This window comes from Poecilia reticulata, chromosome 8 (assembly GCF_904066995.2).
Source record: "Poecilia reticulata chromosome 8, P_reticulata-male-v2, whole genome shotgun sequence".
NCBI classification, from domain to species: Eukaryota; Metazoa; Chordata; class Actinopteri; order Cyprinodontiformes; family Poeciliidae; genus Poecilia; species Poecilia reticulata.
In genome coordinates, this window is record NC_088837.1 from 15,145,747 (window position 1) to 15,173,662 (window position 27,916).

Here is a 27,916-nt window from a genome sequence, read left to right on the forward strand (position 1 = left end):
TGGGTTGCGATGCGACTCTTAAATTAAATGGGGCAAACTCTTGTACTCATGGAAGCGCTTTACACCATTCAAGAATAACACTGTTACAAATTTCTGATTGTCCATATACTCCCGGCTATCCTGAATGGGAGGTGTGTCACGTCCCGCAAATGAAAACATCATTGATAAAATTCCAAACTCCGAAAGACGGAACACACCGGGCCCAAAACCCAGCGCACCAAACGTGCAACAAAGTTGAACGTAGGTACGTCACGTCTTTGTGTTGACAAATCATGATCCACATGGGCGGGCATTGTGAAGCTATAGTTGAGAGTTAGCAGGCTAACTAATCGTGAGAGTGGAAGTGGAGCTAACGTTAAAGGAAAAGACAACTGTCAAAAGAGAAACGAGAATAGGAGTCTCAGAGGACTCAGGATTCTGTTAGATGCCTACATGAACTGATTCAGAGTTAGCTGATAACGACTGAGTTTATCAGATGCCTGAGGAGCATTTTGGATACTACACCGATTGTCCCGTTTCCAAACGGAAACCGTTTCTGGACACAGACAGTAGTGCTAGGTAGCCTAGCTGAGTGAATAACCCAGGAGACTCCTTATTGTCGCCTCAAACTCCATCCTGAATGTTTTGTCTGTCATGAGTCCGGCCGGGTGCTCCCATGTGAACGGTTATAAGGTGGACAATTGGAAACAAAACCTCCGAGTCATATACCAATGCTTTGTTTGGAGTGGTACTGCTGAGACCAGGAGACGCAAGGTAACAAAATAAAAATAAAACACACAGAAACTGTAACGTTTGCCACTGAAACAGAAGGGAGATGTATTTTATTTGGCACTGACGCGCGTAGAACCGTGGTGTCCCGCACGAAGCACAGCTGAATAGAATTACCGTATAACTGGAACTGCTCAAGTAGCTAGCTCTGCTGTTAGCCACCGGTAAGTTAGCTGCTGTGGGTCTGAACTGCGGAAACCGGTTGCTTGTTTGCAGCATTAGAACTTAAAAACTTCAGTTTGTCTTAATGTGCTGCAGCGGAATGTCTTCGGTCACGCCGAGCGGTGATGTTTGCTGGATAAGTAAACTTGGGGTTTGAACAATTGTGGCCACGGACTAACATTACCTCACCAAATATGAACCCATTGTTTTCCCCCCTTCCTCTTCCCCACGCACGAGTAGAGTGGAGTTCTCCCTCTGGTCGGCGTGGGGCAGATCTCTTTCTACCTTGTCCCTCCTTCATTTTGCTCTGTTAAAATGAAGGAGTGAGTTTGAGTTGATTACCTTATTATCACAGTTTGTGTCCGAGCCCGGCCTGCACCACTCCCTGTAGCTCTCGACAATACGATGTCACCACTTCATCCTTTCTGTTCCCCTTTCATTTCTAAATATTAGTTTTTGATTTGGAACCCCGTCATTGCCTTATTGTAGTAATTTTGTTGTTTATGAGATCGGAACTGATCTTCTCTCATGAGTGTTGTACATTTTTATGTCGTTGTGATAAATCAGGTGCCTCAGAGTGATGCAGGATGGACAGATCTGGTGAGTTGATGCTGCTTGTACCCCTCCTCATCTTCACTGACATAATGCAGGTAGAGCAGATGCATAAGAGCGAGCTTGCTCTCTCTTCCCAAGCACACCCGCCTTCTTCAGTACCTCTTCTCTGAAATGTTAAAATAAATAAATAAATAAAAAATAGTTGTAACCTAATGTGAGCTGGAGGAATCTGACCGGAAGGCTGCACTTTTAAAACCACAAATTCACAAATAAGATATGACCAAGTTAAAATGTGTACCTTCAAAACAATTTCCAAATTTGTATTTTAAAGGATTACACTCAAAAGTGTATTTAAAAAAACTTTTAAGGTATATCAAGATCGTGTATCTTGGTCCAAATTTAAGACGGGGTATCTTAGAAAAAAAGAAATTTCACAAGGAGTTATTCTCATTTAATTTATATTTAAACAATTGAATAAAAAGGTTAATTTCAGGAAGTTTTAGATATTGCTGCGAGACATTTAAAACGGACCTTTTTATGGAGTGGGCTCAATAAGTAGCAGACTTTCACAGCACAAACCTGTGATGTAATTGCTACAGTTAAGAACATAAGCAATGCTGATTATGGTAAAATATTAAAACACATTTATTATAAAAAAAATTGTGAAATGTATGGATATTAATTTTGTGGTATATTGATATTTTCAAGAGTTTCTTAATGCAAGACAGGACGGGGCTCCTGTTCTGGTAGGTCATTCCAGCATTGTGGAAAACATTGGTTCTCAAGATTTTCAGAAAACTGTCAAGATTTCCAAACTCATCATAAATTAAAATGTCATAGGAGAGGTTTAAAGCTCAAACAGACCTGCTTTGATGTACTGCGTTTAGCCACTGAATCCTGTTCTCGCTGCCTGAATGAACCACAGACAAGTGTTTACATGCAATAGAAAATTGCTACTTTTCAAATAGTTGAGTACATTTCAGTGATCCATTTGACACAATTTTTAGACGCCCTATTGATGCAGAAAGCAGCAAGCTGCGAGTCTTCTTCACTCAGCAACGGCGTCCATGTTGTCAGCATAGCGCGGTAGTGGTTATATAAGCTGCGTTCACTAATCAGGAAAAACATCCAGTTCCACAATGGCCGATCGAGCTGAAATGTGAGATTTTCCATTGCATTTCTAATACAAACTCTGGTGGAAAAACGTCTCAATTTTTGTCTCTCACCCCAACCACCTCTGAACATTCTAACGTCTTTGGCTAGATTACGCCACAGTTTGGGATTTTCCCCTCCATTAGTTCATATAATTTGTCAGTGCATTTCCCAGAATCTCTCTAATCAGCACCAGTTGTTAATTTAACTAGATGCTGCAGTAAAAAAAAAAAAAGCCAAGCAATAGATTTTCCGTTGCTTTATAAACAGCGTACGTTTGCTGAGATGAAACGAGTAAAGTCGAAAAGGAAGACATTGAAGCTGGGTCTGTTTAAATTCCATGTTGGTGATAGAATCAGGAGTCTTGTGCCTCACACCCTCTCGCTGAGCCTTTTTAGCTGATGTGACATGCAGAGCAGCAGTCGTGCTGCACACAAGCGGCGTGCTCTCGAGAAGCGAGGCATTCATTTATTTCATCCTTGAGTTCTCAGTTCTCTGGGATCTTATTATAAACGCATACACTAAACCCGCATCTACGCTTCCAGAAGTGAGAGCAATAGATGACAGTATCATGAAGCGTTATGATCACCGTCTGTTGTTGAAAAGACAAGCCTTATCGCTGTATTGCTCACCGCTTATTCATCCTCCAACAATGGCACAAATGAAAATCAGCTCAAATTCAGCACTGCGTTCTCCATCTTGGATTTTAAGACTCTTTCAGTGATGTGTTTTGTTGCTAATTTGCTGTTCCGCGTATATATTTTTTTCTCATTTCATTTTGTTTTTCTCTTAAAGTTTGTTCTTGGCTGCTGTCATCCTCTGTTCCCCGAGGCTTAAATCAATTCCCAAGCAATGTGCAAGAGCTAATCCGTCACCTGCTCTGTGTGCACAGTTAAAAGGCTGCTTGGGCACTATAGGTTCACTGGAAACCTAAAGTAACTACATCATTTGTTTCCTTACCCTCTGAGTCTATGAAACCTCTTGCTTTCATTGTAAGCTGTAGGCTTTGTGTTTGTCATTGTTGTTGAAAAGAAATCTCTGCATGGCAGCAACATGTTTAATGCTTCAGGCTTTAGAGATAGAAATGTGAGCGTGTTGCATGAGGTCTCAATGGCTTTGAAGCTGATTGTTGTGCTTACATAATTTGCTTCATTATGTCCTGCATATTGGAGTTAAATGCCATGGCCTATCAGATAGTCAAAGGTCTAAACTTAGTCATACCTGAGAGAGACTACACCCAAGTTTACCAAAGATACTGGTAAGGAGAAGAAAAAGCCCATCCAATAACCCTTTTGGCCTTTTTCTTTTGTTTATCTTTTATTCTGTTCTTAAGTAAAGCTGTTTCTCAGACTACTGTCACGTAACATATTGATGAGATTTCTGGGCAGTTTTCTCATCAAAAGTTTTTGATTTAGGTGAAACAAATTGACTCTACTTTAACTTTCACAATTTGTAACATTATGACTACAAACGTCCATGTATTTTATGGTGATTTGATGTGGTGGACCAGCACCAATATGTGCAAAATTGTAAACTGGAAGAGAAATTACTTGATTTTCAACTAAATCGTGATATATTTTTGCAAATATGCAAGTCTTTTGAGGCATTACTCTACCAGCTTTCAGCAACGCCATTATTTTGGAAACGCATGTATGAACCAGCTATTAAGTCCTGCCAGATCTGGGCTTCAGACCGTTTTCAGACTGCTTCACTGTAGCTCCTGTCGTGTGTTCATGGTTGTTGTCTTGTTGACACTTCCACACCAGTCTCAAGTCTTTTGGAACCTATAGGTTTTCATCCAGGATTGACCAATATATAAACCTAACCATTATCTAATCAACTTTGAGCTTTATTGACTATGTTGAAAAAAGGGGAAAAAAAAAGTGTCCCCTGAAGCATAATGCTGCGACTACCATTGGTTCATGGTAACATAGAGTGCATTACTAATGGTTGCCCTGCCAACAGTATTTCCCCCTTGAGTTGTAAATCTCTGCAGCTCCTTCAAAATTACCACAGACCTCTGGGCTTCTCCTCTGATTAAGCCTCTCCTTGCCTTGTCTATGTCTTGGTGAACAGCCATACCAAACAAGCGAGGTCTTCACAGAACAGCTAATTTTATGTCTATATTGAATTGCACACAGATTAACTTTAACAATTGAGTTCTGTGCTACTAATAGTTACACAGAACTTAATCTAAGGATTTCAGAGTTAAGGGGATTGAAGATGCTTGTACTCCACAAGAACAATGTACAATATCTCTCGTACTTCACAGTCTTGTTGTAAGTGTTGGCAAACAACATAAAATCATAATTAAATAATTAGTTCATGGCTGTGACATGAAAAAATGTTAGCTATAGGGTTACGGATACTTTTGCAAAGCTCTATATGGAACGTGCATAAATCTTACTATTCAAAAGGATTGACCCCAACTGTATTTGAAAGTGATAGTTTCACATTAAAGACGCACTTCAACGTATTGGCTTAGTTTGTATATGAAAAGAGATGAAAGTGGGTTAGCTGGTACTGGCAGTATATCTGCTTTGAAGAGTTTGCTGTCATTTTGATTAAAGCCGTGAGGTTTACGATTACAGACCTCTGAACTAGAAAGAAAAAAAAAAAAACATAACATCTCCACCCTCAACCCTCAAGTGTTAACCAAGATGCAAGATAGAGCAGGGATTGTTAGGGGTAGAAAATGAATATTTTCTTAAGGATAAAACATTTATGTTGCTCCTCCTCCCCCTTCTTTTACTTCTTGACGTGTGCATTCTCAAACATAAATGAGATGAAGCATGATTTAATCCACAGAGTGGTTGGTTTTGGTGCTGTGAGCAGATCTTTGTCAGATCCAACTCCATCACATCGCAGGCCTCCTGCTCTGTGACTCATCAGCATACATTTGGAGCAGCGAGATCTATTCCTACAGACTGTTCATGCTGCTTGCTTGTTCCTCTTCTGCCTTCGCTCCCACGTTGCGGCTTCCTCCTTTATTTTTCACCCCGCTGCTTTCATTTTTTTTTTCTTTTCATTGCCAGCCTAGTTAAAACCATGATTCATGTTGCTTCCTGCATATCTTCTTTCGGATTTTTGTGCCGGGGAAAAATAATACTCATACAGCTCACATTTTATTAAATGTAATGTAGTTTGCGCAAGACCAAGAATGGTTATTCTGAAATTTAACAGAGGTTTTAATATGGTATTTTTGTGTTTCTCTCACACATTATAGTTGTGGTGGTGCTGGATTTGGCCCCTATCCAGATCTGAATCTCTACATCCTCTCCATCACCCTGTCTTGTCTGTTGTGGCTTTTGGTTTATCAGTCATAGTGACTCTGGTGGAGTGACTCAGTCTAAACAAATGTAAAGCACTCCCGGGGGTAATCGGTGTCCTGATGTGTCTTCTTGTGCTGTCCTATTTACTTTCCAGTTCCTTAGATATTCCATTGTAATATCTACAGTCAGAATTTTATTATGGTTTTAGGGCACTTCCTTTTCTGTCACTGTTGCTTGATTTTCTCTTTCTATATGTTAAAGCCCTCTGAGAAAAATCAGTATGGAAATGTCAGACCTGGAAGGAAGTGGATGATTGGTGCTTCTTAACGTACCACAAAATAACAATACTGAATTGTTTTTATTGGTTAGTATTTTGTAATGAGCATCATTGTCTGAGCTAATGAGTAAGAAACTTGTCGGACTGGAAAAAAAGAACACAACTGTCTCCATATGAAGCATTCAACCCTGCGTTTCTTCTGACTTTTTTTTTTTTTTTTTTTTTTTTTTGTTCCTTTGGCTTTCCCCGACTTTAAATGATCCTCCCGATTTGACTGTTCAGACAGCTTTGGAAAGGCATTGTTGCTACAAAACATGGTGGTCATGGTTTGAGCCGGCCCTAGGCAGCCATCCAACCCCCCCCAGAACTGCCATCTGGCTAATGAGCTGTCCATCACTTGTCCATGGCTGTCCAAGCCCAGAACCTAGAGGTAATCAATCTCTTTTAGTGTGGACACTCCGTTATTCCACTGGTAACGCTTCGAAAGCAAGTAACAGTTTGTCTTTAAAAGGCCTAGAAATGGTTGTATTTATGGAAAATGTGAGAATAGGTGGCAGCAGACTGTTGAAAGATAATTTAAAAGGTCTACTTTTTATATTCTCACTTTTACCGCCATTGTTGGCTGCTAATGGCCCCATTGTGCCTCTATGCTGGGCGGCTTATAGATTTTCCAGAAGGTAATAGCTAAGGCCTGGTTGATCCTAATTGGTACTATGGGGATTCACCAAATTTGAGTCTCATGCTCTTGACGATCATTCAGACCAATGGCACCTTCCTTGTAAGTCACCTTGTCTGTCCCTCTTTAGTTTGTGTGGATGAACTGGTCTAATTTTCGCAGCTCACCTAGGTGTGGACATGTAGGAATTGTGTGTTGTAGATTTTTCTGTGTTTTTTCCTTTTGCTAGTACGTTATTTATGAATTTGCAAGAACAAACACTTGTGTGTTTAAAAACCTGAATTTCTTTAACAAACACTTTAATCTCAATGAGATTGGATGGAGACCTTCCTCGAAGATGCGTTTACATTTTGACAAAGCATCACCATGGTAACGCATAAAAATGCTTTCAGTTAAACCATTCTGTTTTCAACTCTATCAGTATGTAAAGCATCACAGAACTATTGAAAGGCAAACCTCAGCTCCATTGTCAAATTTTTCTGCAGATTCTCACAGGCGTTCTTGTGGTATTACCCAGCTTCACATTTTAAACTGAAGAAAAGCATCTCCACCAGATGAGGCTGACACCATCTTGTTTCACCTTGAGGATGGTGTGCTCAGAGTGGTTTGAAGTATTAGTTTTCTTCACTATAAAATGTTTTGTACAGAGGCAAAAAAAAATAAATTAAGGATGTGTTTTGCACTGAATTCCATACTGTGGCATAAGATCCCAGTAGACTAAATACATAGATTTTTTTATTCGAAAGACAAATCAATAATATGCCTTCCCTTTCACATGTTGAAGGGGAAGGCAAAAAGTGGCAGTTTTCTAGTTCCATAAAATACCAGAGATTCAATACATTTTGGGGATTAAGTGTGCAAAGGTTTAAAAATATTGAGAATGAATGGTTGTTCACGGCAGTGTCTATAACTTCAAAACACTTGAGAACCATCGTCAGTTCACTTCATATGTTTTTCTTCCACATAGTTTTACTTTATAGGTGGGCATTTATGGATCGCTTTGTGACAATACAAGGAGAAGCCGCACACTCCAGCAATCCCTCACATCTCCCAACTCCCAGATTCATTTGGACGATGTGGAAATGCGTTCTCACGCAAAGCCCCACAAATTGTCAACAGAGATCACAATGAGCAAATGGAAGGCAGACAAAAGGAAAGAGGGAATCGCATAGAAAATTTGTCTCAAGGGCGTTTTGCTGGCAGCGCATATTGATGACATTTTGTGAAGGGAGGAAAGAGGGGGTGCAGTCCAGAACACCGTCCTGGTAAGGCGCTGACAGACATCATCCCATGGGGTCACTTGGCTGCATGAAGGATCACCACCAGCTTCTTCATTCTATTGTTTCTTGCTCATATTAATACCGATTCAGAGGCTGATATGTGTGCCGTTTTGTACATATATGTTTGGATTTGGATTCTCCCAACAAACATCTTAACATGTGGGCTTATTGTGGGAATATTTTGCAAGTGCTTTTAGGCCTTTAAACACATTTCAGCTTGATGCATTGTTAATGCAGTTAACGGTTGAGCTTGTGTGTTTTGCATACATTCAGAGGCTTATAAATGCTTGGCAGAGTGGTGACTCACTGTTCTCATATAGCAATGCGCTCAAGCCTGTATCGACTCCTCCACTCTCCCCCCCCCCCGCCGGTCTGTGTTTTTTGCAGCAGCCGGAGCGTGCTCAGTTGATCCAGGCCTTCTTCCACAATATAACTGTCATTTTCTCTCCTCCTTAGTTTCAACGCATCACATTACTGGCTACATGAATGCATTAAGTTGAATACTAATAGCGGGAGGGTGTGCCTGTGTTAAAAATGCACGCAAAAGAGCAGAAGATCCAATAGAGAGGCATTAAAGTGCTTTTAAATAAAATTATACGATGCTGGATTTAGAATGTTGGATGATTTATAGATTTGCGCCCGCATGGTCTTAGCCAAGATCACGCAGAACCTCAAAGGAGCCTTATTCTCTTTTTATTAACACAATGATTTATTCATTCAAATAATGCATCTCTTATTGAGATGCTCCAGCAATCAGCAGCTCCAAACCTTTATATAGCCATGCAAAAGCATGCACTCCCTTTGAGCTTTTTCCTATAGCAGAACAAAACATTTCAGTTGATTTTATTTAAATTAAATTCAAATTCAAACTAGAGCATAAGTGAAGTGGCAAGGGTAATCATACAGAGTTTAGATTTTTACAAGTGAAAAGTGTATCATTCGTTTGAATCGCCGTTTCTCTTGCACCTTGAAATAAAATCCAGTTTAACCAAGTAGTTTATGGACAAGTGGCAACAGGAAACTAGTTGCCACAGTAAAGGAGCCAAAAGACAATCTTAATTTCCCCAAGCTGTGTAAAGGGCACAACAAACATGTAAAAAAGGGGCCAGATGGCCTACATGTGCAGCGCTGTGTGGTGGAAAAGTAACACTGCACATCACCTTAAACGGGCCATCACCCAGGTGTAATATGGTGGTGGTTGAGTCATGCTCCGGGAATGCTATTCTTTGGTAGGGATAGTGAGTCTTAGAAGAAATCTGTCGAGAAAAGCTCTTAAAACCCAGTAAAAGCATTAAATTAGTGCTAACCTTACACAAAATACTAAAATGTTCAAGAGGTCTGCTGTTCAGGAGAATTCTGTAAATCCATTCTTCTGCTCTTGAAGCGAGCCGTTCGACCGCAAAGAGGGCATCCCAGATGGGATGCAGAGTTACACGGTATGAACAGACGGTTGCTACCTGTGCGACGCTGGTCTCAGTAATCTGAGCTACCGGCTGATCAATAGCCGATCTAATAGAACATTAAAAGGCCCCCGGCACAGACATGGAGGCAGGACTGCTGAAACTGAGGAAGAGATGGCCTCTGAACCATTGTCAGGGGAAGAAGGCAGAGATAGATTTTCTGCTCTCTGAAGAGGTGTAGAGGAGGATAAGAAGGAGGGCAAGGCGTGGCACTCACTGGGCTTTCTTGTTTTGGATTTGTGGTGCATGGAGGGGGAAAGGGATGAGTAGTCTCACTGCTTTGGAAGGATGGGCTTAGACAGGCAGAGGAAAGCACCCATTTAGAGCTTTGCTCTCTTTACTTTTAACAACCGGCATGTTCCTTGATTAATTGAATGTCATGTTTTATGTCCTCCATAAAATCTTTTTTTTTTTTTTCACTAATTCTTTCTGGTTCTGTTTGAGTCACAGTTTAGCCAGTTTCAGTAAAACCAAGCTTGGTGTTAAAGAATTTAAATATCTACTCAACTGCAGTGTTGTTACAATCAGACCAGATTGGGAGCTTTTCTGTCAGCCTCTGTATGTAAAATGTGACCGAACATGTAGTTCAGTGAGCTGTGACATCTTTAATACTATGAACTAATTTGCAGCATTTATTTTGGACTGATCTCATAGAGGCAATTATTTTTGATTAATTGTGCAGGAACTTGCGTACTGAACACACTTGTTTTTGTACATTAAATCTTACAGCAGCACTCTCACAAGGCTTGACATGGTGAAGAGCGGTCATGAATTTCAACATATCTCAGTCAAACGGAGTAATCACGTTAATGGGTAGCCAAGCACATTAGCATTGGGTTAATGTGTTAAAAGAAGTATGATGAACTGTGATTAAATAAATAAAACACTGTCAAAACTCTGTGCTACAGTAGTTTTTACAATGGTAATCACCTACATTTATCATTTTATTCACAGCATTACAGCCAAATAAAAATGAACCGTGATTTAACACAAGATATAAATGTTGGTTTTGATGAACTTATGAAGCTGTTTAATGTTGTTTTTAATGATGATGGTTTTGGTATTCGAGGAAGATGTAGATACAGGATGTTGGCTAAGAAACATAAACATGCATGTTCTGTGGTAAAGCGTTAAAAAAGGCAAACTAGTTGTGCTAGTCTTACATAGTTGACTAAGTAGCAGCTTGTTGACACTATAAACTGCCCACATCAGCCCTCTATTAGTTTGACAACACACCAGAATTCCTCAGATTCCCACACTTTTACTTTTCAAATATGAATTGCTTATATCACACTACTCCTCAGGTTTATAGAGTGTATAAATTGATCTTGCGACCACATACATGTTTTTTGACATTTGCTTTTTGGCTCCTTGGTGCAAGAAATTGCTGCCTGAGTGGTGTCGCCTCAGGTCAATGGGTAGCCAATGTACATGTCCCTGGACAAATTGTGTTCAGACAAATGCATGCAATTGTCTCAAGCCACCCCTGATGGCATGTGAGGAAAACCACCCTAAAGTATATTCACTTGCCAAAGTGACAATGCGATCAGATCACTTAGAATGTGAATGTCTTCTTACCATGCACACAAGGAAAACAGAGTTGGCTGTCTTGAAAGATTTCTGATCATAAAACCCCCGGTGTTCATATTCTACTAACTACAGTTGCGCTGCCCATCTCTGCTATTGTGGTAACATTTTTAAAATGACAAGTGAGTGAGCCGTTTAACAGCTGACTACAGGCTCTCTCTGTATACAGCTGTAATTTGCACCTCCCATTAAACTTGATGAACCATTGGCGATGGTTTCTTAGTTCTTCAGGAAGACGGCAAATTTATCTATGAATTTCCTTGCAGAACATACATAACTCATATTTTAGAGATATTGTTTTTTTTTTTTGCTAAACTTGAGGGAATATTTAGAGTTTTTAAAATTATTGCTAATTACCATTATCAAAGAGAAATGTCTTGTGTACAATTGGTTTTCTAAATGATGTATTTTGAATCGTGCATGGAGAAGAGGATGAAAGGGATGACTCCTTGTTTTCCTATTATGCCAAAGGTTGATGTCCAGATGGAGTTTAGTTACACTATTGTATCTCTAGACAAAAGTGAACAATATGTAGATAATGCTGTGCAGGTTCACTGAGTTTGTTTTCAAAAGCTTTAGATATTTTTTTGGTGCAGGTTCATCTTGCACTGAATTTCCACTGTTTATTAGTAATGGATAACTGATAAATGGCTTGTATCAGATTTAGTTTTTTTTGTGCATCTTCTCCTGCTTCACATCTACTTTCCTCAGTTCTCAACCTCTTTCTTCCTCACAAAGCAGACATTCTGGTGACTTTTCTGCTCTACCATGACTCCTAATGTGCTTAAAAAGGATAATTGGCATAAAACTGCAGAGGACACAAAAACACAGATGTCTTTATGCTACTCTTGTAAGCCTTAATTGGAAGTTTAATTTTAAGATTTAGCAGTGTCTACTGTATTTAACAACTTGCCATGTCTTTCTGCAACATTTGTACACATTAACAGTTGTACTGCTGAAAACGTAATGGGAATTGGCGGGACTTGGACTGGCTCTCGGCACGTTTGCCAGTAGTGTCAAGCTTTCAGATGCACAGTTTTGCAGATTTCTTCAACGATATAAGCCAAACCTATCACCCACACACACACAGCCACAGCCACTACTGATGTTGTGCCTGTGTGCCTCAGACAGATCTTGCTCGTCTCTTGCAGTGCGCCTGCCAAGCAGTAAATCCCATCATCATCTGCGTGTGTTTTGGAGAGTGAAAGATTCTTCGTGGAAATATGTTGTTTTTCGACTGTATTTGATTTGTCAACAGGCAGAGCAGACGTCAGTCTGCTTTCATGTCAGGTTTATTCAAGCAATGTGTTCTCTGAAGTGTTTACGGGAGCAACTGGAAGATAGAAATCTGTTTCAGCTGGCAAACAGTTCCTCTCTGTATACTTCCCACTCACCATGAGTGTTCTGTTATCTCCTCCTTCACTCTCACTCACTAGCTTCTCTCCCTTGTTTTCATCCAAACCCCCAACCTCCCTGTTTTTTTTTTTTTGTTTTGTTTTTGTTTTTGTTTGTTTTACAGGCCAAGTCGTGCATCTGTCACATGTGTGGCGCCCACCTGAACCGACTCCACTCTTGTCTCTACTGCGTCTTTTTCGGCTGTTTTACAAAGAAACACATTCACGAACACGCAAAAAGCAAAAGACACAATTTAGGTAAGTGACCCATTCTTTCATACATATTACTGCCCACAATATGTTTTACAATTGATACTTTCTGGAAATTACCACATTCAACAGAGTTTACTTCACATTTTTTGTTTCTCTGTCTTGCTGTAGAATGAGCCATATCAGACTAGTACTAAATTATGTTGCTGTCCATATGAGATCAATGATCCCAATCCAATTTAAAAAAATGTCTGATTTCACTATATATACAAATGCAGTGCTTGCTTCTCAGCCGTCTTGTGATGTCGACTCTTCATATAGACATACTGGTGCATGTCTGTAAAATAGAGCATCATAAAAAAAAACATTAGGCTCACAGATAAATTGAGTGGCTTTAAGTCTTAATTTTTACATTAAACACCTTGAAGTCAGTTTTTCAGAAATGTGTAATATCTCACGCAACCAAAAGTTTTTATTTTCATTTTTTTTAAATGTATAAAAGAAAAACATGTTTACCATCAGCATTTTAATCACGGGTTAAAATAAGAAGGGTTCGGTGAATGCGCATATGCAACTGGGGGGTTCGGTACCTCAAAAAAGGTTAAGAACCACTGGTTTAGAGAAAGGGAGAACTTGCAGAAGAAGGATTACAAGCAGCAGATGTATTGGCCGTCTGCCACACTCTGACACTACGTAGAAGTACTTTTAACATTTCTTCATTAAATTTCAGTAATTGCTCAATTCAAATATTTTTTATGGTCCTTTCTAATAAGTTTCTGATTTTTGTGGGAGTTTTTTTTAAAAGAGCTGCGAGTCAACATTTTGAATTGAATTACTGAAATAAATTAACTTTTCAGTAATATTGTCATTTATTGATACGAAGCTGAACATCCTATTTGGAGTAATCGGTGTTGTCTTCATGTTATTGCTTCTGGTGATTGTACTAGACTGTTGCTATTTCTCTCACCAGTAGGTGAGAGAAATAGCAACAGTCTTCAGAGCCTCACTTCAGAGCCATCTGAAGTGAGGTCTTCTATACTGATTAGCTTTTTGGGATTGGGCGTACCCAATCATCATTTACTAAAGGTATTTTAATACAAATGTTTCATTGTCCCAAAAATGTCTTATTTGTCAGACATTGGCACTCTAAAGTTAAAGGCATTTTAACTTTGGTACTCTGGAAGTTGTAGGCTATAAAACAGTCTTTGTTCTTATCCATTAATCAAATTTAATGTGGAAACTATTAAAAATGCTTTAGCACCGCAAGTAAAAAAAATATTTATTTATTTTTTCTCCCACTCATTTGTTTTTGCCTCTTTTGAAAGGGACAACTAATGCAAGTTTGTGCTGCCTTTTACTCAATTTTCTTGCTGTTTGTGAAATGTTACTAATTTTTTCAAATTGTTTGAATGAAAAGAAATCTTCAGTTAATAGACATATGATGATCATAGCAGTCTTTGTTATGTGAACATGGTGAAAACATAGGTTTTACTAGATACTTAGATTATTTAAACCTTTCCATTTTAATTCTTCGCTTTTGTGCTTTCTTGTTCACGTACTACTTATGTTTTTCCACTACTATATGGTGCAATCATAAGATCTTAACATTTTAACAGGTTTTTCCAGTATCATAATTAGAACTTCTGCTTCTAAATCTCATGTTGCAATTGTAGAGGAACAACCAAAGTTAGTGATGTTACATTCAAGTTAATAGAACACATCTTAATATAGCAGAACAAATTGATTAAACACAACTAATTCTTCCAAAGGCCTTGCTGTATTCAAACATTCTAATTGTGTTAAAAAGACATTGATTGTCTAAGATTTAGACGTTACCCTGACGTAGGCAAATTAACACGCCTAGGCAATACTCTTACTTTATTGTCTTTAACGGCTTGAATTGAATTAATGCTGCTCAACAGTTTGGTTAAACACATATACCCCAACTGAATGGCTATGGTGTTAATTAGCTGTGAGCTACACAGAAGCTGCTCTGACATTGCCCTTCTGCTCATCTCTGCTTCAAATCAAATTAATCCAATCTCCCCTGTGTGCAAAACGGCTTGATGGCAACTTCACTCTCAGGGCTGCTTTCATGCGGCTTCAACGTGTTTGTTCTAAACAGTCTTGCTCTTAGATCTCTTCAGATCTTCAGCCCTTTTTTGTATCTACTTTTTCTTTCCTCTCATGTTCCAATCTTTTCATTTGCTGTTCTTGTGCTTCGCTCGGATGAGAAAAAGTAATCGATTTTTGTCTGTCAGTGAAGTTCTCGTACTCTGTATAGTCTCCTCTTCCACCGCCACTTCATTGTGTTGCGTTTCTTTCTGTCCTAAATCTGCACATTCGGTTGTTGAAAGGTTTCTGAATAACGCTGAAGCTTACTTTCTTAGAGTGGGTAGCGCCAAAAACAGAAATGCGTCCAGTTAAACTAAAAATAGGTTGTCACGGCAACAGAGCTGAGGTATTGTTGCTGTGGACTTGGAGGATGGAAGATGGTGGCGTATGTGTTAGTACATGGGTGGGAGAGATGAAACAAGTATGCCTATACCATCACTGCTGCTGTTTCGTAGTTACTCATGTAAATAATATGACCACAAATAGATTCTGGTGAACTTTGACCAATATTACTAGTTTTATGGTACTGAAACACATTTGTTTTTACAAAAGAAAAACATGATTGTCTTTATGAAAATCAGATTTATTACATATTCAGTTTGAAGCACAGATATACACTAAGAGGGTGAAGATCATTGTGTTTCCACTCATGTTCTTATGTTTCTACTTTTTAAATCAATATTACTTTGAAGATGAATGTTAAAATATTTCGTCAAGCTTAAGTTTGGAGGCCTTCTTAGACGACTGAAGCAGAAGGCTGCTTAGAACTTCCTTTTTTCTTTTACTATTATAGCTTTGACTTATCTATTTTTAGTAGCTGGAAAAGCTAAACATTATTTAAGCATATAGAATGCTTAAATAAATTAGGACAGATTTTTAGTAGTTTTGAAACTTTCACTTTTAAAGATGTAGGGAGAGTTTCTCCTTTAAGTTTATCTGCCTGAACCCCAAACTTCAAAAATATGTTATAATGCATTTTTTATTAAGACGTCCTTTCTTTTCCTTCCAGCAATAGACTTATTATACGGCGGAATATACTGTTTTGTGTGTCAAGATTACATATACGACAAAGACATGGAACAGATTGCCAAAGAGGAGCAGAGGAAGGCCTGGAAATTGCAAGGTATATCATTCTGCTTATATCATTCAGAAAGAACAAAGGCGGCTTTTTAGTCCGTTTTGTCTTAATGTTTCACTGCTGTCATATTTTTGTTTCTTGTGCGTCCAACAGGCATTGGGGAGAAATACACGACGTGGGAGCCGACTAAGAGAGAGCTAGAGTTATTACGACACAATCCAAAGCGAAGGAAAATCACTACAAACTGTACTATAGGTAGGCAATAGAGCGCACTTGTTCAGCCTGCGTATTGTAATCGGAACAGTTTTTCATTATTTGACAGTTGTGAGTTGTCATGGTGTTTTGTATTTTTTGTGCAAGTGTGCTTGGGGTCAGTCGTGCATTTAAGTGCAATACTCAAGGTCAACTGCACAGAGCAACCCCACAGGCAAAGCACAGCGAGACTCTGTGTTCCTACCGAGTTAGAAGCGCATCACAAGCTTTGTTTTGTCTTTTTTATTCACCGCTTTGCAGCAATCTGTTGCTTTCTTGTACTCTTGGCCATTTTGTTTGATCCGTTTGGACCTTTTTTTCCCCCCCTCAAATCTTCAGACAGAATAACTGGTCAGCCTGACTGACTGATAGTTCGTGTGTTGCTTGGACTGTTTGCATGCCAGAACCAGTGTAAAGTGTTTAGCGTCTTACTGAGCACGCTCCTCTAGCACCAAACCTTGCTCGGTTTGGATCGCGCCCAGAACCTGGCTGTGTTCCACCTGTTCAACCGGCCATCAGAAGAGGACTCTAAATGAATTGTTCACAGCTTTGTGGTCTTCTCCAGGATTCACACAGTTTGCTGGCTTGGACATCTAAACCAAAACCATATTATTAAATCGCAAGCCATTTATTAATTAAGGTGTTTCAAGAAACATTTGAACACATGTGAGTGGAAACGTCCACAGAGTCCTCAGGGTCACAGTTCACCTAGCATGCCCTAACAGAATCTAAGCTGTGATGTCCAGGGGAAAATGTGAAATATATTTTGCAAATATTAATATGAAAAGTAAAGTGTATTTGTGTTCAGATCTTGACAGAGAGCTGATGTAAGTTAGCGCGGATGACAAAAAGGTGATGAAATAGGCCTTTAATACACATACAGCTTGAAAGCCAGCCTTAGTATCACACTGTTTCTTAATATTGAGCTACCCACCTGATTCCTAAATGAAATGCATGCTTACAGGTTAATCTCCCTCCTTCTCCAGCAGTATGAAGTAAAATATGTGCAGTTTCCCTGCCATGTCGTTCTCACACTTCTCCTTTTGTATTTTCGTCCCGCAGGTTTACGAGGGCTAATAAACCTGGGCAACACATGTTTCATGAACTGTATCGTCCAGGCCCTAACACACACGCCGCTGCTGCGAGACTTTTTTCTCTCCGACAGACACAAGTGCGAGATGCAATCAAACTCCTGTCTGGTGTGTGAGATGTCGCAGCTTTTTCAGGAGGTATGATGCGCTGCTTGCTTATAGGAGGCGTTTGTGAACTTTTTACTTTAAGTAAGAAAAGAATAATTATTTATTAACACGGAGCCGTAATCTGGGACTTTAAGGACCGTACTTTTTTTTTTTTTTTCCCCTTTGGGTTTTGTGACTCAGCCTTTTGCAGCGGATTACACTCAAGAGGGACAGGAGGAGAAATGTTGCCCAAAAGGAATGTGAACAGCTATTGAAATGAAAGGAAGCCCCGTTAACTTTTTGTTGTACCAATTTGTAATTAGATGTCCTGCAACTTTTTAAAATTTATTTTAGCAAACTATTTTTACTTAATATCTACTTTTAGATCTTGTGACCTAAAAGTATTACATAATGAGTAGCTGGTCTTCTCCCACACTTCCTCACTGTCTTCCTACATCCTCTCTCTTTGCAGCATACATACAGGCTCGCAGATGGCAAGTGGCGCTCTAATGTATTACGAGTTGATTTGCCACCCCCATCTCGACACCTTTAACAACACAGACTAGCAGGGCTCTCTCGCTTCTCAGTTGGTTGATCTGTTAAAATGCATAGGAGCGGATGGGATGGAAAAAATGATGTAAATTAAACTCTTAAAGTGGATTCAGTTCATGGTGGTTGTGTGAACCTAACAGTCATTGTGCCCTTGCTTTACATTTGTATTTTGGGGAAAAAAGAGTAAATCACATAAAAAGCTAATGATCTCAGTAATTTGTGTTTATGAAAAAATTATTCTTCACAATAACAAATCAAGCAGTAACCCTGATTGTTGGCTACATTAGATGGTCACATCTCCCTGGTTCTTTCATAAAACACATTCCTTATTGGTAAACATGATGGTGGCAGCAGCATGCTCTGGGGACGTTCCTCTTCTGCAGGGATGAGAAAGCTGGATGAACATGGATGGAGCTAAACTGGTCAGAGTTTGTAAAAGACTTTATACCGGGACAAAGTTTCCCCTTTTCAGCAAACCAACAACCCTAAATATGCAGCGGGAGCTAAAATCGACTGCTTTAAACCATCATATCGATGTACCCTACAACAACCGGTCCAGAGGAATTCACTTCATCATAGCACAGCCATAACGCGACAAAATGTGAAAAAGGTGAAGCACTAAGCATCTTTCCTTTGTACCCTCAGTTTTACTCGGGCCACCGTTCGCCCCACATTCCCTTTCGGCTGCTGCACCTGGTGTGGACTCACGCACGTCACCTCGCAGGATATGAGCAGCAGGACGCCCACGAGTTCCTTATTGCAGCTTTGGATGTTCTACATCGACACTGCAAAGGAGACACGATAAGTAAGCTTTGCTTGAAATCCTCTGACCCTTGTTTCAAATGAAATGTTTTTCTTGGTTGTTAAACAGATAAAACATGACTTGGTTTCTTCTGACATCCTAACACACGATTTTCAGAGAATAGTTTGCATAGAAAATTGCATAGTGTTAGTCTGAAGTGTAAGAAGGATGTACCTGATATTATTGGAAAAATACTGAAGGAGACTAACAATGGTTTATACCAAGGGAAATTGGTAGTAAGCCGTATGCAGAATGCAAATAGGCCCTGCTGCAGTGTGATGTCAGCCTCACTCACCTCCAGACATGGCAATAAGGGTTTCTTTGAGAACCTGAGAGCATTGAAGTAGAGAAGCGATACTGCTACCGGCAAAGTGTAAACTGAGAAAGAAGGCGAACCAGTTTTTCAGATTTCTCTGTTTCCGGCAGGAGATGACAACGGGAAGAAGACCAACAATCCAAATCACTGTAACTGCATCATTGACCAAATCTTCACTGGAGGCCTGCAATCTGATGTTACCTGTCAGGTTTGCCAGTAAGTGTGCAAGACGTGTTTATGGCTTGTAATAAAGGCTTTTTATTCCCTTGGATTTACTCGCCATCCACCTTTACCTACCTCTCGCCCGCGGGTAGATCAAAATGGACGCCGCCCGTTCTCGCATGGTGTTTAACCATGTGTCTCTCCTTCTCCTATTCAAAGAGCCCGGTCCCTGCAGAGCTACTTTAATGGGGGTTGTCTAGACAGCAGCACGATTGAAGCGCTGCCCGCCTGCCCCCTAGAGCTGTCCTGTCGCATTAATACATGCACGCTGCACTGAACTGCAAAGCACCTTCCCCAAACTAGGAGACAAACCTCGCCCATTGTGATGTTTTCTGCATTGTCTGCTTGAACAATTAATCGTTCTTCATTTTCTAAGAAGGCTTTCTGCTTAAAGACTACAAGAGGATAAACGATTAAAGGAACAGAATACATCAGTCCTTTGTACAAGGGAGGGAGCCAAATGGTGCCAGGTTACTCCCATCACCATAAATGCATGCCCATTTGATTTATTGGCCTCCCACTGCTGCCCTTTGAGAATTACAAAATCATGACTCATCTTATCAGTATTGGTGATGTGCAGCAACTCTTCTCTTCTGTCACACTATATATTTATGCATATCAGCCATTAGAAGCACCGATTGTGGGCCGCAGTGCATCGCTGCCATTGGGGTAAAAGACAAGAAATCTTTAAAAAGCCAATTTTCTTGGTAGCCCTACCTATTAAGTGTGAATATTACGCACACGCACAGTTTCCATCCCCCAGCAGAATAAAACAAAAACATGATCCAAATCTAGAGAGGATGGCTGGATTTAAATGTGCAAGTTGCAGCGTATGTCATCATCTTTTCATCACCTGCAATAAGTGACAAACAGACCAACAGTAGAACCTCGCTTCCATTTATTATACATCGTCCTGGACTAACCTCTCCTTCTTGTGTTTGTTTTCTTTTTTCTTCGCAGCGGAGTTTCAACAACAATAGATCCATTTTGGGACATCAGTCTGGATTTGCCAGGCTCATCTACGCCTTTCTGGCCTCTCAGCCCTGGAGGGGACGGCAGCACGGTCAATGGCGAGAGCCACCTGTCAGGATCCACCACACTCACAGACTGCCTACGCAGGTACAAACTCATTTCACCCCACAAATTACATTTTCTCTCGCTCTCATTTTTTTTTTTTATTCGGGAGTAGAAGATAGGGACAGAAAGTTTGAACAGTTTGGGGGAAAAAAATTAAAATATTTTCCATTTTTATTATCTGTGTAGCAAAATATATATTTTGTTGTGACAAAACATATTTTAAAGAAAAAGCATGAATTGAAGAATAATGTCGACATAAATCGTAGTAATTTTAACCGGCTAGTTGCCGATCTAGTTATCAGATGTTTGATCAGTCAATGATCTAACATCAGAATGCAGACAGCTGCATAAATAGCGTAAGTGTCCCAGTCCCACAGAGAGGGAAAAAATCTAACCAATATCAGCACAATGGACCAGTGGAAGCACAGAAATAGAGAATTTTCTCAAACTCCACTGATGACACAGAGATCGTAACTAGCTAATATCTTTGAACGGCTTTTTTACTCATTAAATCCATCCGAAATGACAATTCGGATGGTTTGTCATTTAACTAACCTCCCATTGTTCAGTGTAATAAAAATCAGATGGGTTTAAAGACATGTTCATTCATAACCCTAAGTAAATCCTAATTTTCAGATGGATTTAGAACTACCGACTCTGTCCAAAACTCTGCACCACATTTTTCTCATCAGACTGAAATCGTTATCTGTTCTGAAAGTCCAGATTAGTGCATCTCTACCACTGATTTATACTGCTGCTATTGGTAATGTTCTCTTTTCTGTTGGTCCGGAACGCTAATCCTATTTAGACACGGCTGAATAGGGGGAAAAAAAGAAAGCATGTTGTTATCCTTACTTATTGCCTTTTGCAGTAGTAACCAAACAAATTTCATTTGTCCCCCCCACCTCCCCATGCTTGTACAAAGGGTCACATGTGGTGTCTGCTCAGTCACAACAACCTTGTTATGCTCGGATCTCATCTTCTCCCATCACCAGGTTGACGGAGCAGGTGTGACCTCTCAAATCTCCTCCGCAGCCCCCTCGTTCTTGCTGTTTCTTTTTCACTTCTCCTCATCTTGTTTCATTTCCCTGCCTCTCTACCTAATTCCCTTTCTGCCCATGCCCTCAATCTCTACCTCTCCCATTTGTCTCACCCCCAACTCTTTTTTTTTTTTTTTCTCGCCTCCATTTTTTTTCACTGCAGCACCTCACACACCCCTACTTGCTGCAGCAAGTCTCTTAAAGGTACAGAGCAGGCTGAAGCTGTTGCGCTTACTGAACTGAGATGCAACAAAATCTACACTCTGGTTAATGATGAAAGCCTAAGATTATGATTCTGTGATGTGTAGTCATGCAGATTTACAGTTTGTTACATGTTCTGTCTTCTGGTCTGCAGGTTTACGCGGCCTGAGCATCTTGGAAGCAGTGCCAAAATCAAGTGCGGCGGTTGCCATAGTTACCAGGAGTCCACCAAACAGCTGACAATGAAAAAGCTCCCCATTGTAGCGTGTTTTCATCTCAAAGTGAGTCAGTAACAATGTGCTGCCAGTTTATTATTGGTCTTCACTCCAAGACAGTTGGTTTCTGCACAGAAGCCTTATTACGGACCGTGTATTGTAAGATTGTATTATTTTATTTATACGTGTGGTTGAGTCTTTGTGCGTAGGTGTGTTCATCATCCCATATAGCTGTTGTTGCTTTACCTCCTACTGTTTTAGTGCTTTCATGCTCTGTCCCAGGACACCCATGAATCCTATGACTCATACAGTCCTCCACTGTCCATGTTTTATTTATTATATGGCAGTGGAGACATATAATCTATTTATAATATTCATAGGAACACCCTGTAAAAGGATTGCACTAAATAAGTCCAAGGCCATTGCTAGCTTGCCATTATTGTGTTGAAAACATACCTCTAATTATAAATTGTGTTGTAAAATTAATTCATTTTTATTTTAAATTTACTTCCTTTTCCCCTTTTTTCTCTCGTCATTCCTGTCTGGCCCTCTCCAGCGGTTTGAGCACTCTGCTAAGTTGCGGAGGAAGATTACTACCTATGTTTCCTTCCCTTTAGAGTTGGACATGACGCCCTTTATGGCATCCAGGTGAGGCTGCAGTGAAAACTTGAAGTGCTTTATTTTACAAAAGCTCTGATCTGGTCCGACTTGTGATGGGCAGATCATTTTTTTTTCTTGTGTTCATTTACGCCGTTTTTGGTCTGATAAAAGTATTCAAGTCTGGAAATGTATGGGGGGGGGGATAATGTAACTTCACAAAAATATTATAAATATGGACATAAATAGCTTTAAAAATGACACATTGTAAGTCTAGATATACATGTCTGTGAAAACTAAGCACAGTTGTACTTATTGTCTTACTTGCCATCTTCAGGTTCATATTTCTTAAATAAAAACTGTAATTAAACAGTTTAAGATGGCAGGATTGTGGTGTGATCTGTAATTTTAACACACTTGACTAGAATGAATTCATCCGACTTTAACCTTTCAGCATCATTATCATGACTTGTAGTTTGAAATATGAATGATAATCTGTTATACTAAGAAGTTGAGACTTCATTCACACATTATGAAAATCACATTAATTACTGATGATACAATTGTTTCATCAAGTTTGGAACTACTTATGAGCGTAGTCTTATGAGTAATTGAAATTGAGCTTGAATCCTCATATGAAGAATGTAGAAAAAAAAAAAACTTGACAAACACTGTAATTTTATCTTAATTTAAAGACAAGTTTAAATCAGAAACATGATGTATGCTTTGCTGCTGTATTAACTGGGGTGTTTCATATAGACATAACAGTTAATGTGTTTCATATAAATAAATTATTTTATTGAAACTAAACAACAAAGTGTGGCCTAGGAGGAACTTAAAGAACCAAAAAAAAAACCCCAAAAACAATGAAGACTTAAAGAAATGTGTGTTAGAGGGATAAACATGGTAATGACTGATTAAGAATTATTCACAATGTAGCTTTGATACAAAAAATGAGACAAACCAGTATCAAAGTGAGGCATGTCATTTTTCAGTAATGTGTCTTTTTTATTTTATTTTGCTAAAGCAGGTTCTGCCATTCATGTTCAAGTAATTGGAAAAAATAAAAAAAACTTTCAGTCTGTGATTTCTGTTTGCCTACATTTGTTAATGTAATGATCCAAAGAGTCAATTATTCATAAATTTAGAATTTGAAAATGTCTGGAATGTTCAAATTGAGAGAATGTGGTAAACCTGTTCCTGCTGTCATAAATTGTGCTGCTCTGCCACCTAGTGGAAATGGATTCTCAATTAAAATGTAAACCTGTAATTGTTTCTCTTCTGTCATCCACAGTAAAGAGAGCAGAATGAATGGGCAGTATCAACAGTCAGTTGACGTATTAAACAACGACAACAAGTGAGTACCTGTGGTTTAGCATATGAAGGAAGACTGATCTCTAGACATTTTGTTCTCGGCGGCTCTACAGCAGCACAGTGATCACAGTAACTTTAACTTGAGCACAGCAGCACGTGCTAAAGACCCAAAGCAGCCGACTGTGACTTCTTCTAATTAAATCAGGCTGTGGTCTATTAAAAGCCGCTTAGTTTTCTTCATCCATGGGAGTTACAATGGCATCTATTTTCTAAGACATTTATGGGGGTGCACTTGTTGGTAAAATTGTCTAAGTGCTGCATGGTGGGGACATGTTGAGATTTGCAAATTAGCTTTATTTGTCTCTTACAATCAACACAATTGAACAATGCAGAAAACTGCTGAGAATGTTTTTGTAGACGAGGGCAAAATAAATCTAGAAAAAAAAGTATTTAATACATTGCAGTGAGAGCAATGAATTTTTGAGTTTTAATTTTATAGATTGTGGCTTACAGCTAATGAAAACCTTTCATAATACCAATAAATGTAGCTTTATAATTATGCATTGTCAGCCTAATAAAGTGGATGTACTCTAAGGTGTATTCACTCAGTACTTTGTTAGTGCTTTTTAAATTTTTTATAAATTACTGCATTAAGTGTTGAGGACGCCCAGGTGGCGTCAATAGCTGCCATCGGCTCATCTGCCTTGTTGGGTTTGTTGTCTTGTCTTCTTCTTGGCAAAACTCCAATAGGTTCTCTGTGGCTTTTGGTTGCAAGGGTTTTCTGGCCAATCAAACACACTGATCCCATGATGATTAAAGCAGGCACTGGTAGTTCTGGCATTTCAGGACAAATGCAATCACAGTTCAAAAATCTCCATGGCTTTGGACCTGATGAAACACAATAGAGCAACACCAGCAGATGACATGGCTCTCAAAATCGTCACAGACTGTGGGAAGTTCACACTGGACCTCAAGCTGCTTAGATTATGTGCCTCTCCACTCTTCATCCTGACTCTGGGATCTTGATTTCCACATAAAATGCAAAATGTACTTTAATCTAAAGAGAGGACTTTGGAGCACTGAGCAACAGCCCAGTCTTTCCCCCGCTCTCTCTCGCCCAGGTAAGAAACATGTAACGTCTCAATCTCTGGTCGAGGAGTGGCTTGACACAATAAATAAACTTGTAACTTCTGCCCTGGATATATCTACCCTGTTTCCACTGAGCGGCACGTTTACCACACTATTTTTTATTTATTTATTTTTTTGAGACTTCATACACTTAAAATGCTTATATGGGCCATTTTAAAAGCGTCCCGTATAACCAACCTGTAGCATGTCGTTCCTGGGGCTCCCTTCTATTTGCAAGTCCATAGGACAATGGTATGGTGCGGTTAGCGTGGAACTACTCATGTCGCACAACGCAGTCCTTTGATTGGAGGACAGAAAAATATCACTGCCTCTGACAAGTAGGCAGTGATGTTGTAGGCAGTGAGGTTGGTCACAGTGACCAACTAGTGACCAACCTCTCTAGTTGGTCACTGTGTTAGTCGTTTGGGTGAGAGTCCAACAATTGTCCTGAATTTGCCGGACTGTAAAATGGCGTAATGCTCAGCGGAAACGAGGCACGTGTGTAGTGACTGCAGCCTCTGTCCCTGCCTTGTGAAACTCTTGAATGTGCTTTAATTCAGTCCTTTTAAGACTGCAGTTATACTTATTGTTCTGCACCTTTTTCTTCCACTAAGTTTTCTATTGATATGCCTGAATACATCACTCTGTCAACGGCCAACTTTTTAGCAAAACCCTTTTTATGCTTTAACCACCTTGTGGTGTCAACGACACCTGTCAGGTCCCGTCTGGTTGTGTAGTCTATAGCCATAGTAAAACAGTTTTTTGTTGATTATATTAAGTCAATTTGGAGCTTTGTTAGCTGTAAGCCACATGTATTTAAATGAACAAAAATAATCCAATAAAGTTCGATTAAGGAATCTAAATCATAGCTGATCTATCTTTATTTCAGGTATTCGTTGTTTGCAGTGGTCAACCACCAAGGCACGTTAGAGAGCGGCCACTACACTAGCTTCATCCGTCAACACAAAGACCAGTGGTTCAAATGCGACGATGCCATAATCACCAAGGCCAGCATTAAGGATGTACTTGATAGCGAGGGGTAAGAACCGAAGCCAAGACCTTTGCAGAACTCTGAAAAGGAAGTAATAAAATCTAAAACTGATCCTCGTTTCCCCTCTCAGGTATCTCTTATTCTATCATAAACAGTTCCTTGAGTATGAATAGCTTCTGTGACCACTGATCATGAAGAACCACTGCTTCAAAGGGGAGAGAGCGAAGAGACGAGGGGGCGGGGATGAAACGCAAACACACAAACCTACCTGAAACCTTTTAACTACCAGTCTGCTCCTTCACTAAGAGGGATTTAAAAAAAAAAAAAAAAAAAGACATGTAAAATCATGGAAACTGAAAAAAAAAAAAAAAGCACTGAGCTACTTCTTGGCATCTACTTGACAAAACTGAATGAAAAGGATCGGTGGTGGAAGAGTCGGGCGTCGCCTGTTCTGACGTGGGAAGAGGCCCCCGGATCCCACGGTCTCTCTGTCCCCCTTTCCCTTCCTGCTGCAGGGATGGAGTGTGATGCTGGGCACACCTGGGATTTTCTTACAGTATTCTGACCCCCCGCACCCCCTCCATTTATCTCCCATGGTGCTCTCATTTCAACTGACCAAGCATTTAACTTGCTCAAAATGAGGACAGTATGTTTTCATATGCATATAGGACTGAATGCAAAAAAAAGAAAAAGAAAAAAAAAGTTAAAATAAAATAAGTCGTATATACAAACCAGTGTATTGCAACCTTTGCAAGGACCCTTTTGAAGGTTTGGTTATGATACTTATCATTTGTGACTTTAGCTTTGAAATACTGTATAAATTCTAGTATACATCTATTTTTTAAGAGCAGAGAAAACATGGGAGAGCTTAGAAACGCTGCCTTTGCCAGTTGCTGGAGAAGCGCTGCCATGGAAACTAAACAGATCTGGACCTGAGTGTTCTCATGTTCATTTATTTACCGTTTTTTTTTTTTTTTTCCATTCTAAAGTCTGGTTGAGGGCAGGGAATATCTATTTTTTTAGCAACTTGTTAAATTTTGAGTTTTTACCTTTTTTTTCTGTGTATTTTTTTTCTATTTTTTTTTTTTTTTTCAGTACAGTCACATGTTTCCTTGCTGTTCTGGTACCTGAAATGTTTTTTGGACGTATTATGCTTTCATTCTCGTGGAATTGTGGGTATAATGACGGTGTGGATTTATCAGCTCACCTTTGTGATGTTTTAAATATGCTAAAAGAGAGCGTTCATGTGGCATTCTGCAGAGGACTTTGATATGTGAACTTTAAATCTGAATCTTCTGTGCAAGAAAAGGAAAAAAAAACAAAAAAACGACAAAAAAACAGAAATTAACAACACACTGCATGCAACCAGGCTTTTTGCGATCATGTGTGGGGAAAAAATTGCCGTGGATTGCGGCTCAAAGCTTGCTCCGGAACGACAATTCGCAGAGCGAAAAGGTGAATGTGTAAGATGTATAAACACATTGCACATATATGGGCACTACTTGACCACAGCCTGGCTCTGAATCCATCAGTGTTAAACTTCTTCATTGCAACTGTGGCTGGTGCAGATCACTGTGGTGTCGTTTCCCTCTGCAGATCAGTGAAAAAACAAAAAAAGCAAAATGATTCAGTCAGATCTAGATGATGCACATAATCCATGTCAGGGTTACTGAAATTGTTTGTATAAAAAGTACAGAATTTTAAAAATATTCCCTCATGTGAGAAAATACAAATGAAAAAATGAGGGCACTTACCTGAGTTGTAAAAAAGAATAAAGATTCGTATTTGTTTTTGCTGCTCTGTAATCGAAATCAAACCTGCATATCTTTTTTTGGTAAGAGGAATATAATGGTTTTCTGAGAGGTAAAGTTCAACAGTTGATGTGTAATGGTCACATTATGGTTTTGATGCATTTTGGAGCAGTTTCAGGCCATCCGAAGGCATTCAGGGAAACCGCTGAAACAAAAGAAGAGGAGAGCTTCATTGTCTGTTTCAGTGATTAAACTCAGAACAAAACTGGAATGTGTATTTTGTGTGTTGTCTTT

The 27,916-nt window shown here is 39.5% G+C and overlaps 1 protein-coding gene across 2 annotated transcripts; it reads left to right on the forward strand.

Annotated features, from left to right (window-relative positions):
• The first annotated feature begins 277 nt into the window (after window positions 1-277).
• LOC103468865 (ubiquitin carboxyl-terminal hydrolase 22) lies at window positions 278-27,893 on the forward strand. Of its 2 annotated transcripts, XM_008416240.3 has the most exons (14): window positions 278-753; window positions 1,498-1,530; window positions 12,709-12,841; window positions 15,918-16,031; window positions 16,140-16,241; window positions 17,301-17,467; window positions 18,614-18,773; window positions 19,197-19,302; window positions 20,269-20,427; window positions 21,781-21,907; window positions 22,398-22,489; window positions 23,733-23,795; window positions 25,770-25,919; window positions 26,002-27,893. In XM_008416240.3, the coding sequence occupies exons 1-14, from the start codon at window positions 634-636 to the stop codon at window positions 26,042-26,044; spliced, it is 1,569 nt and encodes a 522-aa protein (XP_008414462.1). In that variant the 5' UTR covers window positions 278-633; the 3' UTR covers window positions 26,045-27,893. The 2 variants fall into 2 exon arrangements, with proteins under 2 accessions (XP_008414462.1, XP_008414463.1); XM_008416241.3 differs by lacking the exon at window positions 1,498-1,530 and having other exon boundaries at window positions 279-753.
• Window positions 27,894-27,916: the final 23 nt, after the last annotated feature.